This window comes from Lates calcarifer, linkage group LG5 (genome assembly GCF_001640805.2).
Source record: "Lates calcarifer isolate ASB-BC8 linkage group LG5, TLL_Latcal_v3, whole genome shotgun sequence".
Taxonomy (NCBI): domain Eukaryota; kingdom Metazoa; phylum Chordata; class Actinopteri; family Centropomidae; genus Lates; species Lates calcarifer.
In genome coordinates this window covers 22,193,735-22,207,384 of record NC_066837.1, presented here as the reverse complement: position 1 = coordinate 22,207,384, position 13,650 = coordinate 22,193,735, and the positions used below count along the sequence as shown (strand labels likewise).

At 37.4% G+C, this 13,650-nt stretch overlaps 1 protein-coding gene across 4 annotated transcripts; it reads left to right on the top strand.

The window, feature by feature from the left end:
- Nucleotides 1-7,376: 7,376 nt before the first annotated feature.
- Nucleotides 7,377-10,641, top strand: LOC108875689 (cell death-inducing p53-target protein 1 homolog). Of its 4 annotated transcripts, none has more exons than XM_018664781.2 (6): nucleotides 7,377-7,457; nucleotides 8,108-8,193; nucleotides 9,026-9,170; nucleotides 9,329-9,382; nucleotides 9,551-9,684; nucleotides 9,812-10,641. In XM_018664781.2, exons 3-6 carry the CDS (start codon nucleotides 9,035-9,037, stop codon nucleotides 9,884-9,886), a joined length of 399 nt encoding a protein of 132 aa, XP_018520297.1. In that variant the 5' UTR covers nucleotides 7,377-7,457; nucleotides 8,108-8,193; nucleotides 9,026-9,034; the 3' UTR covers nucleotides 9,887-10,641. The 4 variants fall into 4 exon arrangements, with proteins under 4 accessions (XP_018520297.1, XP_018520296.1, XP_050926735.1 ...); XM_018664780.2 differs by having other exon boundaries at nucleotides 9,551-9,698; XM_051070778.1 differs by having other exon boundaries at nucleotides 7,383-7,457; nucleotides 9,030-9,170; nucleotides 9,551-9,698.
- Nucleotides 10,642-13,650: the final 3,009 nt, after the last annotated feature.

Here is a 13,650-nt window from a genome sequence, read left to right as displayed (position 1 = left end):
AAGCTTCATTCAAAGGACAATACGCGCGTCATCCAGGTGAATACTTAGGACCCTGTGGCTTTGGAAAGGTTGGTGCCCCAACACTTTAATTGCCTTCCTGAGCCCCAGTACCATCTGAAATATTCAGATAATTCCAAAAGTTTTTTTTTTTTATGCCTTGTCAGCCTTGTAGCATCCTACCTTGTTGGCTTGAAAAGAATATGAAATTTTTGGCCCTTAGTCAGAATCATTACACGCTCATTACATTTTGGTAATATCATGCATAGACATCACGTTTTTCATTGTTATGCTGATACTAATCACTCATGTCAATCTTGGCCTTGCAATGAGTTTTACAGAAATGTTGATTCAGCTTCATGGTCATTTGGTGCTGATGTATTGTACTGTGTATTAAATATCATTGTCCAGCCAATGATATTGATATAATGGGGCAGAAAAGACAAAAACACACTCAAAATTTTTTATACTTGTCATGTCACAGTTTTGCTATTTTTAAAGAAAAGCACCACTTTAAGTGGCAATAATCAATATTTTATGGTAACAGTGTATAAAATGAAATGACAGTATGTACTCCAGACAGTATGTACCTACGGAGACTTATCACCTGAATCTGTAGCTTCGCTTTGCTTTGCAGAGGTTTATATTGAATCTCAACTCATTGTTTAGCTGTCTGGCCCAAAACTTTACTGTTGTTTCACTCTCACACTCTCATAGTGTTGTTTTCAGCTGCGGCATGAGTCTGTTTTCAGTGAAAAATCTACTCTAAGCTACCTGTTCCAGACCAAACAGACACAGGGTGTGACTAGCTGGTGAACATAGTGGAACACTTAGCAGAGTGGAGAGCTAAAAGTGAGCTAAAAGAGAATGAATTTGGACTTATATTCATTAGGTACTCCAAATAAATAATAATGCTGCTTCATAGCTGCTGGATATTATGAGAGGATTTTTAATAATTATCAGATACAAAGAAATAAGATACTTCCAGCTCATTCATTTAAAAAATTCTAACTGTGACTTGCACAAATGGCAAAGCTATTACCAACCTTGAACAAATAGCTTCTGTGCACCAGTGTCCACCCATACACAGGGTTAAGGTACTGACTTTCAACTTTTATATAATCAATATAAGAGTGAGCAGTATAGGATCTTCCCTTTTATACATAATAGCCCAATTAGAGAACAGTGCAACAGACCTTTGATCTGAAACAAGGCACTCAAGCAGTTATTAGATGAGACAGTAAAGCAAATGAGCATGAATTTCACTTAATGAATATCGGTCTTAAGGCGATAAGCCCCCAAAACAAACAAGATGTATTGCAGTATGCAGTACAAACATCAGCGTCTAAATGATCGACACAGTCACTGCTAGAGCTCACACATCTTTTGCACACGATCACTTTGTGGCCTTAGGTCATACAGTACGTAGTGATTTTATTAAGCGACAATGATACACTTTGCGTGCTGAATAACTTTCTGTTTTGTTACTCTGATTTGTTCTAGAACTGCTTTTTCTTCCTTGAACCCAGACATCAGTCTGATGTTGAAAAGCTTGAGGTTAATTTCTTTCTGCAGTAGTGATTCACACACTCACCTTCACACTTTATCTACACTTTCATAAGCTGTGAATGACTTGGATTAAAATAGTTTTATTTCTTGAGTCTGACACAAATATGTAACACAAATGGCCACTGCCATTAAAGCACCAGCAGCCACTGCCATTAAAGCACCAGCTTTAATGCAGTGCTGCCATTAAAGCTGGTGCTGTTGTAACTGCAGAGGTGAAAACCCCAGGTGTCGGGGGATGAGTGAGCAAACATGATTCATTTGTCGGGAATGAGTGTATCCCTGCATGCACTGAGTGAGTGATTCAAGTCATGTCGTTCGCAGGAGGAATGGAGGAGTGTACAAGTCGAGGTAAGTGCTCCAGGTGATCCTGGTGGGAAATTACTTTGCCACAGCAGCAACACATGTATGGTACAACACAGAAACAAGAAGCGATAGAACAAAATATGAGTGAGTGATTAATGGCAGAATAATAAAAAAAATAGAGGCAGAACAAAATTAATCTCATCAAAATTAGCAACATTAAAAGATGTGAATTACACTAATATATGAATGAGAACTAAATATACAATATATACGTCAGCAGAGTATTTGCATGGCAATGAATATTCAAATGGCAGAACACAATATGAGCAAAAACTGAAATATAATACCAATGAAGTACAAAATAATTGTTCAGAGTCTTCAGGCTGGGGCATGTTCAGTGATTCAGTGATTCATTCACTGAACGTACAACAGCAGTGAACATGAGCGCGTGTGGCTAGAACAGTGACACTGAAATTCTGTCATTGAAAATAAAAGTAGCACTGAAAAAAGAAACATTGGCATTGAAATACTGGCACTGAAAAACTTCCACTGAAAAATATCATCTTATCTTATCATATCATATCTTATTTTTGTATCATGTGTTTTTAAATGCCAACCTCCAGTTTTTTCCCCTCATGTCTGTCTTTTTTCAGTGAGGTTTTTTTTTTTTTTTTTACACTGTCAGTCACCATTTTGGTGTAGAGAAGAAGGCCTGGGGGGGGGGGGCAACGAGCTCGTGATGACCAAAACAATACAGAGAGAGAGAAAGAGAGAGAGAGAGTGCACTAGAAAACCCCTGCCCATCACCCAGCCTTGCAAGTTCAACAGTAATGCCAAACTGTAGATCAGTTAAAATGAATTAAAAGTCAATAAACAACCAGTGAGTATCTCTGACATTAGAGGAAACTTTTGAAATGTGAAGAGCTATAAACAGTTTGATGTGTTTGTAGGAGCTGATGTGCTCACAGCTTATGAATTTCACCTAAACACAAGGAATGTTCATATTACTCTGCTGGATGTGTGCTAACATAGTAACCATATCAAGTTTAAAATCATATCACTTGAGTTTTACCGTGTTGACCCTGAAACAGTTTATTTCAAATGCATGTTGACTGATTTAGTATTTGCAAAAAGAACTTAATATTTATGCTGTTTACTGTCATTTTAATACATTGCCTCAGACCCCTCTTTGCTTAGCTTTAATTATGCTTCTTTAAATACCCCCATTTTTCTTCCATCTGTCCTGTCAGCCTGCTTAAAGCAAGGCACACATTTCTCTCTATCTGCAGCTGAAGCAGCACCCTGTGTGACTGTTTCTGTGAATGCTGTCCCCTTTATGCGTCACATCTGTGCGTGACATATGTGCAGATATACTTTAATGAGATTCATCCATGAGCAGATGACACAGATTGACAGAATTCAGTGTGTGATATTATCCATTTAAGATCTGTGCTATGTTAAAGCATATAGCCTATATAAACCTGTTTGTGTAAAGATGTCCTCATAAATACTAAAATTTGTGCCCAGTTCACGATGAAGTCGTAATATTTGATAGATTTTGTTTTGTTTTGGTGTCATACCTCTGTATAACAAGGGTTTAATTGTTTTGTGACCATGTGATGAAATTACAAAGCCAAATCACAAAGTAACAAAACAGATATATTTTTTATAATCACTTAATGATTATGGTATTAACTCAATAACCTTTTTGAGGCTTTAAACTAATTTCTGAGTAATAATGGGAAAACTAATGAAAAGTTATAGTTTCTATCCTTCGACACTGAAAATTAACCCCTATTTTCAAAGCCATATTTAATTCCAGGATTCAATAACATTCTGTACTGTGCTATTATAACCTTTTCTATTCTCATAATTGTGGAAGGAACCAGGAGGAGCACAGACAAGATAGAAAAAGATGCCCCAGAGCACAGGGACGATGGTTTTAATACAATTCTGTTCGGTTTTATATCAAAGACAGAAACACAGGTACTGTTCCCTCTGAGCGATCATCTGCACATCAAATGACCTTTGTACATTTGGAGAGAGAGGAGAAGGGCATCTACTTCACAGAAACACACTTATTTCTTATATAAAACAACACAAATGAAAATCAAATGATGACAAAAATACCAGTTGATATTTGTAATGTTTAATGTCATTAGTATAATCATTTTAATTCCTTGTTTCAAACATTTTTGTTGCCCTGAAGTCTACATGTTTTTCCATGTCCTCTGTTCTTCCTCTTGCATAACCCCACATTAGCTTTGCTTACACCACTCTAGAGGACATACAGCCTCTGTAATGAGGGAAAAGAGTTTTTGTTTTCCCAGTGGGGGTTTTTAAGTAATAGAGGTCGACCTCCACACATCAACAGTTGTGTCAGTTGCACTTCTTTGACAAAAATATCTACTCTACAGAAATATTCAACCTGAACTATCCATCCACCCATCTGTTTTTTCCTTCCATTTATTCTGTCCAGTGATATAAAGAGCTGAAGGCAGGATTCATCCTAATCAAGGTGTCAATTTATCACTTGCCTGCACGTCCTTGTGCAGTTTGTGATGGTGATAATTCCTAAGCCGCTGTTTTGTGGTGATCTAGCTGAACTTTATTATCACAAAGCAAACAGAAACTCTTTTCACTCTGGATAGAGTCTGGCTGTAGAAACGACTCATAACAACAGATTTGAAAAGTCACAGAGGCTAGGCTGTTTTTAGTTATACTGTGTGGCATAACACATTGCAGTGATGCTGCTGTAAGGCTGGATCACCATTAGGGCGAAGACTGGTGGGTTCTGCATTATTACCCGGTCTTCTTGAGGTACATTAGTAATACCGGTTACTCTCTGTGTATTTGGCATAGAAACAGGCAAAGAGTATCAACAACAAATCTTTGCTCCAGTGGTCACCAAACATATTACTCAAGCCATAATTTGGGTCTTTTAACCTACAGTAATGCATCATAATCACCTTCTGAATGCAAGATCTTGATCTCTAAAGGCGCTATAGTGGAATAACGAGAAAGTATGTTCCTCTGAGTTATAGTTAAAATGAAGTGTTAAATAGCATGAAATGAAAATACCCAAAAGCATCTTAAACTTGTACTGTAAATATAGTTAGGTACAGGGGTGGGGGGTTGTGGGGGGGTGGAACCTATATCAACTGTCATGGGGCCAGAGACAGGGCACACCCAGGACAGATCGCCAGTCCATCACAGGGCCACGCTTCTATATATATCTCTCTCAGTATTCCTGGTCAACTGCCTCAACCAAGTGGCCACTATGGAGCATTACATATAAACTGTGGAAGTGCAATACTGATAACATCTAAAGCTTTCAATTACTTCTCTTAGCCATAGCTCTCCACTGGTGTGAGAAAAAGCAAATAGATCCTGACAATACAATATGATGGGAAACAGCATAAAAGTGTCAGATGTACACACACACACACACACACACACACACACACACACACACACACACACACACACACACACACTTAAAGAGCACTAAAAGAACAGAAATGCATGGATGTCAGACAGTTTAAATTTCATCAAACATGATTTCACACTTGTTCTATGTGACAGCCTGAACTATAGTTCTTTTCAGAGAAGCTCAGGTGATCCTGACTTAACACACAGCCATAGTTTTGGTAACTGTGACACACTGTGCCCTCTGCTGGTGATGTTTTACTGTTGCACTGGAATTTGTCTGAATTCTGTGACTATCTGTTGGACAGGTGTTAGGATGTTGAGCATAGCACCAACATAGATTTAGTGCTGTGATATTTTTCACAGCTCAGTTTTATTTACAGACTTCACTCATAACCTGTACATGTGCTATACAGAGAAATCTAAAATACAGTTAATCAAAACAAAAATTAAAAATAACTGTAACAGGAAAAGTAAGACAATTTAATCATTATATCAATTTCTATAAAATTATTTTCAGACTTCTCTTCAAGTTAATTATAACCTTGTTATCATACACTGAAGCCATGCTTCACATTCACACTTTCTCACGTGGTGCTTCAGTCAAGTCAAGTCAGTTTTATTTATATAGCGCCAATTCACAACAGAAGTTATCTCGAGGCACTGTACATACAGAGCAGGTCTAGACCGTACTCATTATCTTATAAAATTTACAGAGAGAGACCCAACAGATCCCACCATGAGCAAGCACTAGGCGACTGTGGCAAGGGAAAACTTCCTACTTTAAGAAATCACACAGCTGTCAAGGGATATAGTTACTTGATCGACCTGGTGTCTGCATCGCACTGGGCCAATAACCAGCATTTCAGTTTTGTCTGAGTTAAGAAGCAAGATGTTTCGAGACATCCAGCTTTTCACAGAAGACAAGCAGACCTCTAGTTCCCTAATTTAAGAGGCATTGTCAGCCTTTATGGGCCAGTACCACCACTGCTGTCCCCAGAGTAGGCATACTTTTCTGATGGTACATAAATACCATGAAAATGCCAAAGCTATCAATAAACTGATCTATATTGACTGTGCAGCCAAAGCATGATGTATCTTATTCCTCTGCACTAGATGACATAGTTCTATTTATGGTGAACATAGACACTGAAGTAAATTTGAGTCAATCCCACTTACACTGTGCCTCAAATACTCCTATATTATTAGATATTGACCAGAATACTCCATGTCCAGACAGAGTGTATGTATTGTAGTAAGATAAGATAAGTAAGATAATTATTTTTGAAGCTTTTTTGAAGAAAATTCTATGTATTATGATTATTATGATTTTTGAAAGATTAACATTTTAAGTAGGAACTCTCTGAATGTCTGAGAGAGATAGTCTTACATATTATTGACTTTTTTCCATTAGATTTCCTGACAATAAGAAAAAACAGAATAACTCCAGCCTTATCAGTTAAAGTTTTTCCATGCCAGCCTTCCAGATTGACATTAAACTCTCCTTGAGTCACCAGAATGTTTCCAAATGTCTCTTGATGAGTTACTCGTCCATCTATGCCAGTCACCTGGAATATTAATAAAAAAAAAAAAAAAAAACCAACAGATGTTCCTGTATGCTACACTGATTTTGCCCATCCTGCAAATAAGCATATATATAAATTTCCCCCATTTGCATTTGGATACACGACATAGTGAATACATTCCACACAAGCGCAGTGTAATTTTCTTGTATAAATCCCCAGCTTGTATTTACTTTGCACTTAATAACTGGAATAACCTTTTGTCATTTTGTCTGTTTTGTCTAGCTATTTTCAATGTTGTATTTTTTCAAACATGTAATAACTTGTCACACTTATTATTTGTATATCCCAGCACACTGTTATCTGAATGAATCTGGTAATCTAATATTGTAACATAAAATACAGTTAATAAATAAAGCAATTTCATATCTTAAAAGATTTTTGATGTATTGTAGTTAGAGAATGACATTGTAAAACTCTACATATACACAAATAAGGGTGAGCTACATCTATTGCAACAGTGTTGCTCCACCCACTTTCTTACATTACAATAGCATTTGTCCTGTTGTATTTCTCAAACATCACAGGAAGAATCAGTGCTGGGCTCTCATACACTTTCCTGACTTCCTTATCAAGGTAAGCAGCATTAGATCTGGTGCAGATAGTTTTAGATAAGAAATTCTACATGCCAGAAATTGTTGATTTGTATGCTTAAATGTGCTTCACTTAAAAAAGTGCAGGATTTTTATCTTTTTCTTTTCTTTCCTTTGTTGTTTGTTTTCTTTGTTGTCTGTTTCAGAAAAGGTTTGTCTATCATAGCACTCACTCTGAAAATCTGTTAAATCTCTTGCTATAGATTCTCTCTATATATAGACTGTCAAAAAATGTGAATTAAAAATAGCCACTTGTGATGAATGCTAACTAAATATGATTATGTATAGGTGTGCTTTATATTGTGTGGTGAGGTGAAACAACTGGTAAACCTCACCTGCTGTTGGAATTTGTAGGTGTGTTTGGTGTGTGTGTGGTTTTCATGTGTGTCCCAGTTAAAAAGTGGTTTTCACTTGTCATGTATGAAACAGATGTACAGTTTAGGGGTTATCTAACAACTTTTATTGACTCACTAAACATGATTATAAATTGAATCTTCAGTAATGAGAGTAGGTTTCAGCAGAGCAAATCATGACTGGAATACTGAACGCAAAACTGTTCATGGAAAAGTAGGTATTAATTCATTGAACAGGTTGAGTGAGATCTGCTCTAACTTTGATCCTTTTTATATTCAGTAAGTCAGCTGATTCACCCAGCATCCTCAGATTTGTACAGTGGACCAAGAGAGCTCTGGGCGTGCAGCTGAAGAAACCACAAGCAAGTGAGGAGATCATCTTTACCACTTTGATGACGCATAGTTCACATTTAGAAAAAAATGCTTCAAATAAAACTCAACCAAATTACACGTATGCAACATAAAGAATTGATTCCTCATAGCAGGAAAAGTACAGGTCTAATTGATAACATTATAAGTCACTACATACAGTTAAGTTGAGTTAGTTCTGAGTCTGTATTTCACATGCTGCTCACTGCACAGCTTACTGGCTATAATTAATAACAACAACAACATCTTCCATGAAAATGAAAATGCTGGGTTTGTTGGGTTTATAACTTAGTCTCAATATAAAGTGTGATCTGCAGTGTTATTCTATTTGCTTAATTTGCTTGTGTTTTATGTATTTTCTTTCACATTGCCTTGGGTTTTCTAGATTCTGTAGGACAATACACTTCTTTGTCATCAGCCCTAATTGTGTTTTTGGTAAAACAGCAAAACCAGAAAGGTAATTTCCACACACAGAATGGGACTTTTGGTCATGTGAGAGCAGAAACTAATTGGTGAGTTTTACAATGTAAAAATGTGATGCCACCAAACCTGCTTGGTTGCATACACATACCTAGGCATCATGACCAGTGGTACAACAACTGGCCCTGCAGTGCCTTAAATAGTCTACAACTGGATTAGCAAGCTTTCACACTTGAGAGAAAGGAAAAGGTGAAAAACTAGATAGTGGAGATTCCACCCTACATTTCAACCACCTTACTGTCACTCCATTGAGAGAAATCATCGGACCCTTTAATAAAGACATCTTTGGATTTCAAGGTCTACCTCCACTTATTTTCTCTGACTCTGACAAGATTTTCTCTTTCGTTAGACAGACATCATGGAAAAGGGTCAGGGACCTCCCACGGCAATGCCACCAATGCAGGGAATGTTAGACATACCAGCACCGCCGTACCCAGGACCCCCTGTAAACAACACAGGAGTCTATGTCCAAGCTCAGCCTGTTGTCCACCCTGGTAAGACATCAGAGTCTTTCCCTTTTACTGTGATGTAGTTCTTATTTCTTGAGCTATTCATGTCATGTTAGTCCATGTAGTAGGAGCCTTTGTGCAGTTTGTGGTTAATTTTGTTCTTTAAACCTTTCTCAAGCTAAATATCTCTTTCTTACATCCAGTTCAGCCCACTACTCCCCAATACGTTCTACAACAACCTCAGGTCTTACAGTCTGGTGAGTGTCTGTCTCCAAATGTCTCTCATAAGATACAATATTTTCAAATATTACCTGTGTAATATAGAAAAAAAATGTGCTAAAAAGTCCAGTTTTGTTTTCAGTGATGCATTGGTGGGGAGGTGTGGATCATGACTGTTAGTAGTAGAAGTTTTTTTCTACTCCCAGTGAACCAGGTGGTGGTGGTGCAGCAGTTACCAACTGATGCTCCTGGACAGATGGTGTGTCCTCGCTGCCAAAACACTGTAGTCACTAAAACCGAGTACAAAAATGGTATGCTCACCTGGCTGATCTGTGGCATAGTAGGTGTCTTCTTGTGAGTAGAGACCCCAACACACACACACACACACATACACACACCCATGTAAACTTAGATACATATACACCAAACAGTTAAGTCTTATTTTGACTTTACTTTATCCACACCAGTTGCTGGCCTTGCTGTTTGATCCCCTTCTGTGTGGATGCTTGCAAGGATGTGGAACATTCCTGCCCCTTATGTAACAACGTCCTGCATGTCTATAGACGCAGATAAAACTGCGCTGTGCTGTAAAGTCTGCAGTAGCAACTCAAGATAAAGAAGCTCACTGTCATCAAATAAATGTTTGTTCAGGGGCCAAGACGACATCTTGAACCATGTGCTCACTTATGTTAAATGTAATGTACATATGCGTATCTAGAAAACTGAACATGAGCCAAGATTTCTTCTTTTTCTTATGATTTGAAATGTGAAATCACATTGTAAAAATATATATATAATATAATAATTATAATATAATGTAATATGAGTGATGTATCTGTATGTTAAACCTCAGTGTTGAATTCAGGATGGAAACTCTGTCATGAGTCTTATTTTATTCAAATGAAAGTCCCCTGGATTATTGAATTAAGAAATGTTATTTGCCTTTTTGCATTTACAGCTACTATGTTGAAATCATTTTGATGGCATATTGAATGTATTGAAATTTCAATTCTTTGACACATTGTTATAAAATAAATAGTTCTTACCAAGGACAAAATATTTTAACATTAACAAAATCACAATTTGTGGACAGTGCACTTAGGGGCAAGAGGAGATACATAAGATACATATTTTCATGAAACACTGACATTATAAAAATAATACTTGTATCATGTAATAATCATCCTAAGCTATGTTTATTCATTAAATTCATTCTGTTGACAAAGCCTTTACTTGGAATAATAACATCTCACTGATACTATGGAATGATTTAAATAAATGAATCACTAAATAATCATCACTGTAATATAACTGTCATTCTTAAGCTCATTTATCCATATACTTATAATAATGTTTAAAGAAAAAAAAACAATTTAATGCATATATAAACAGATCAGATAATTTATTGGTTTATTTATCCATACATGATCAGAACATGGTTTAAGCTATTAAAGCAGAGCTCTGTCAATATAGATGATATTCATCAAACAACAAAATGAAATTTCATTAAATCAGCCAAGAATGACTCAGTGAAACTCACATGAACACTTGTCGGCTTCAACACAGGACAAACTGGGATAAATCCTGCAGTGCCATCTAGAGGGCTTAGTGAGAAGAATACCTCATCTTGTAATTACCTTGTTATTTGAGCACGCCCAAACCTCAGCTTAATTTTAACAGTTCAATTTTTCTTCAGTTACCTTTCAACAGACAAGTTAAACCACTGAAAATTATACAGTGTTTATATTCAGTTGTCCTCAGAAACTCATCGTCTATTCAAAAAGTTGAAATATGAGTTACTTTTGAAGTTATGCTGGTACCTGTATATGTGAACGTAATAAAAGGAGACATTATAACAGAACAAGCCATTTTCACTGCTGACATTTTGACATGTCATAGTAGGAAGACAAAGGTGTAATTAGTAACATTAACAATGATAGCATTTCTCTCAGATGTGCCAGTTCCAGTCCTGGTATTGTGTATTACTTGCTCACTGGTTTGGCTTACTGGAATACATAAATGGGATGGAGCCATAATTAACAGTAATAACTCTGCCTGTGCTTCTCTTGCTATGACAAGTCAGAGTGTTGGCTGTATAAAAAGGCCTATTATATAATATCTCCTCCCTTTATGTTTAATTCTATGTTGCATTTAATGAGGGTCTTCAAATAATTTTCAGTGCTGTAATGTAGTAGAAAATGTATTGCATGTAATGTACAGTAATAACTGTAACCAATAGAAAATGAATTTTGTGTTTTTGATACATAATGTACAGGTCATATTAAGATGATTTAATAGCATGACTTATTATGACGAGATTTCACCAATAAACACAAAGAAGAGGAAAGAGAGGAAAGGAGTCATTTCTCTGTTTGCTGGAGGTTCAAAATGTCTTCCTGAGAAGTGGTGAAGGTGGTTAGTCTCCATTCAATAATCTTTTATTGTGAAAACAACAGGACAGGAAGTAGCAAGAGAGAGAGAGAAAAAAAACAGCAGTTGAAACCCCAGTTTTTGGATTGCCTGCCAAATCAAGTTTTTGGTCATCACCATGGTGGTTGCAAAAACTAAACTGTAATATCTCATTTTACGTGACCTCAGACTGGCAGCTCCTGTAGTTCTCCAAGCAGACAGTAGATAGAGCTGACAGGGTATGAAAAAGCAGGCCTCAGTCCACACACCACTGCCATTTCCTCTTTATGACGAAGTGCACTGTTTTATGTTGGTTATACTGGGTCTCTGTTGGCAGTGAAGAGCAGATGCTAAAAAACATCCCAAAAACACCTCAACGAACTGCACAAATACATGCCTCTGATAATAAATCTAACCCATTGTGATGACTTAATAACTGATGCCCTTGAGCAAGGACATCCTTTGTTGTTCAATCTTGCCTCATGGCCAAGGGAAGTGAACTGCAGATCTCCAGCTGTGAATGTTTTTGACTATGCAAGTGTGGAGTGAGGTCTTACAGAGTCATCACATGTAGTTTATGTCCAACCCGAGGAGCTTCCCCTTGTGGACTTTCTTTGTGCCCTCGGTGTGTGTGGACATTTGTCAGAAGAGACTTGACATGGGATAAAGCTGGGATTATGGGATGGGCCATACTTAACAAGGTCCTACTGGACTGTGACCATAGTAACTACTGGATTACCCAGATTAGGATTGATGACCAGAGTTAGTCAGCACTTCTCTGCCCTGTTGTCCCCCACCTCTGTCTTCATTTGTCTCTATCAGAGAACTTGATCACACAACAGGAGGGCAGCACACTAGACATCAAACTCCATCAGACTCCAGCTAAATCTTAGAAGGCTTCCCAAACTTTTCCCAAGTCTGTCTGCTAAATATGAAACAACAGCCAGCAGCCCTAGCAATTTAGCATTAAGCCTGGAAACAGGGGATCAGCTATCTGAGCTAGTTATGTCTTGGTTACCTGGCAACTGGCAAAGAAATAGTACAGCATATTACCAATCATAAAACAGCAAATTGTGGTTTTTACACTTCAGAGAGGCTGATAGGCAGATTTTGTTACCTTTTGGACAGAGCCAGTCAAACTGTTTCTCCCTGTTTCCAGTCTTTAAGGTAGGCTGCAGCTTTACATTTAGCATACAGACATCTTCAACAGTTTTGCGGGAAAGGTGAGTATATGCACTTCACATAGTATCAAACTATTCCATTAAAAATGCCCAGCACTATTTCCTAAAGTCCAATTTGATGTCAACAAATGTGCTTGTCAGTCTTGTTTTGTGTGACCAACAGTCCAAAACTGAGAGGCATTCAGTTTATAATAAACCAGCAAATTCTCACTACATGATTTAAACGTATCAAATCAGCTGCAATCAGCTGATTAATGGAGTAACTGTTTCAGTCTATTGATAGCTATGTAGAAACACAGACTTGGAGTAGGAGTTTTTTACAGAAAACATTTTGACATGTCATAGTACGGAGAAACACAGGCGTAAACAATAAAAGCATTGACGGCTGGATTCCATTTAGCTGCTTCAGTTTCATGGTCCTGGCATTGTGCATTCTGGCTCACTGTCACACTGAGCGGGACACTTGAATAGAACAGGGTTATAATTAATATTATGGCTGTAGTTTTCCTGCCATAACAAGCCAACATGTTTGCTGTGGTCATTTTTATACATTCTTGTCTTTATTCACGTATCCTTGCCATCACAAACCAAAGCAGTTGCTCCTGTTGATTCGATAACAGCAAGGACTCACTGTCTGGATCAGACTGTCTTGACTGGCACAGCAGGGTGCAGGTGTGCACTTGTTTACTTGCATCTGTCTGAGAGTTTATTTGTGT

Coding starts and splice junctions, on each gene's coding strand:
- LOC108875689 (XM_018664780.2), top strand. CDS start 9,035: ATGGAAAAGGGTCAGGGACCTCCCACGGCAATGCCACCAATGCAGGGA. Junction 9,383..9,550: donor ACCTCAGGTCTTACAGTCTG/GTGAGTGTCTGT, acceptor TTCTACTCCCAG/TGAACCAGGTGGTGGTGGTG. Junction 9,699..9,811: donor GGCATAGTAGGTGTCTTCTT/GTGAGTAGAGAC, acceptor TATCCACACCAG/TTGCTGGCCTTGCTGTTTGA.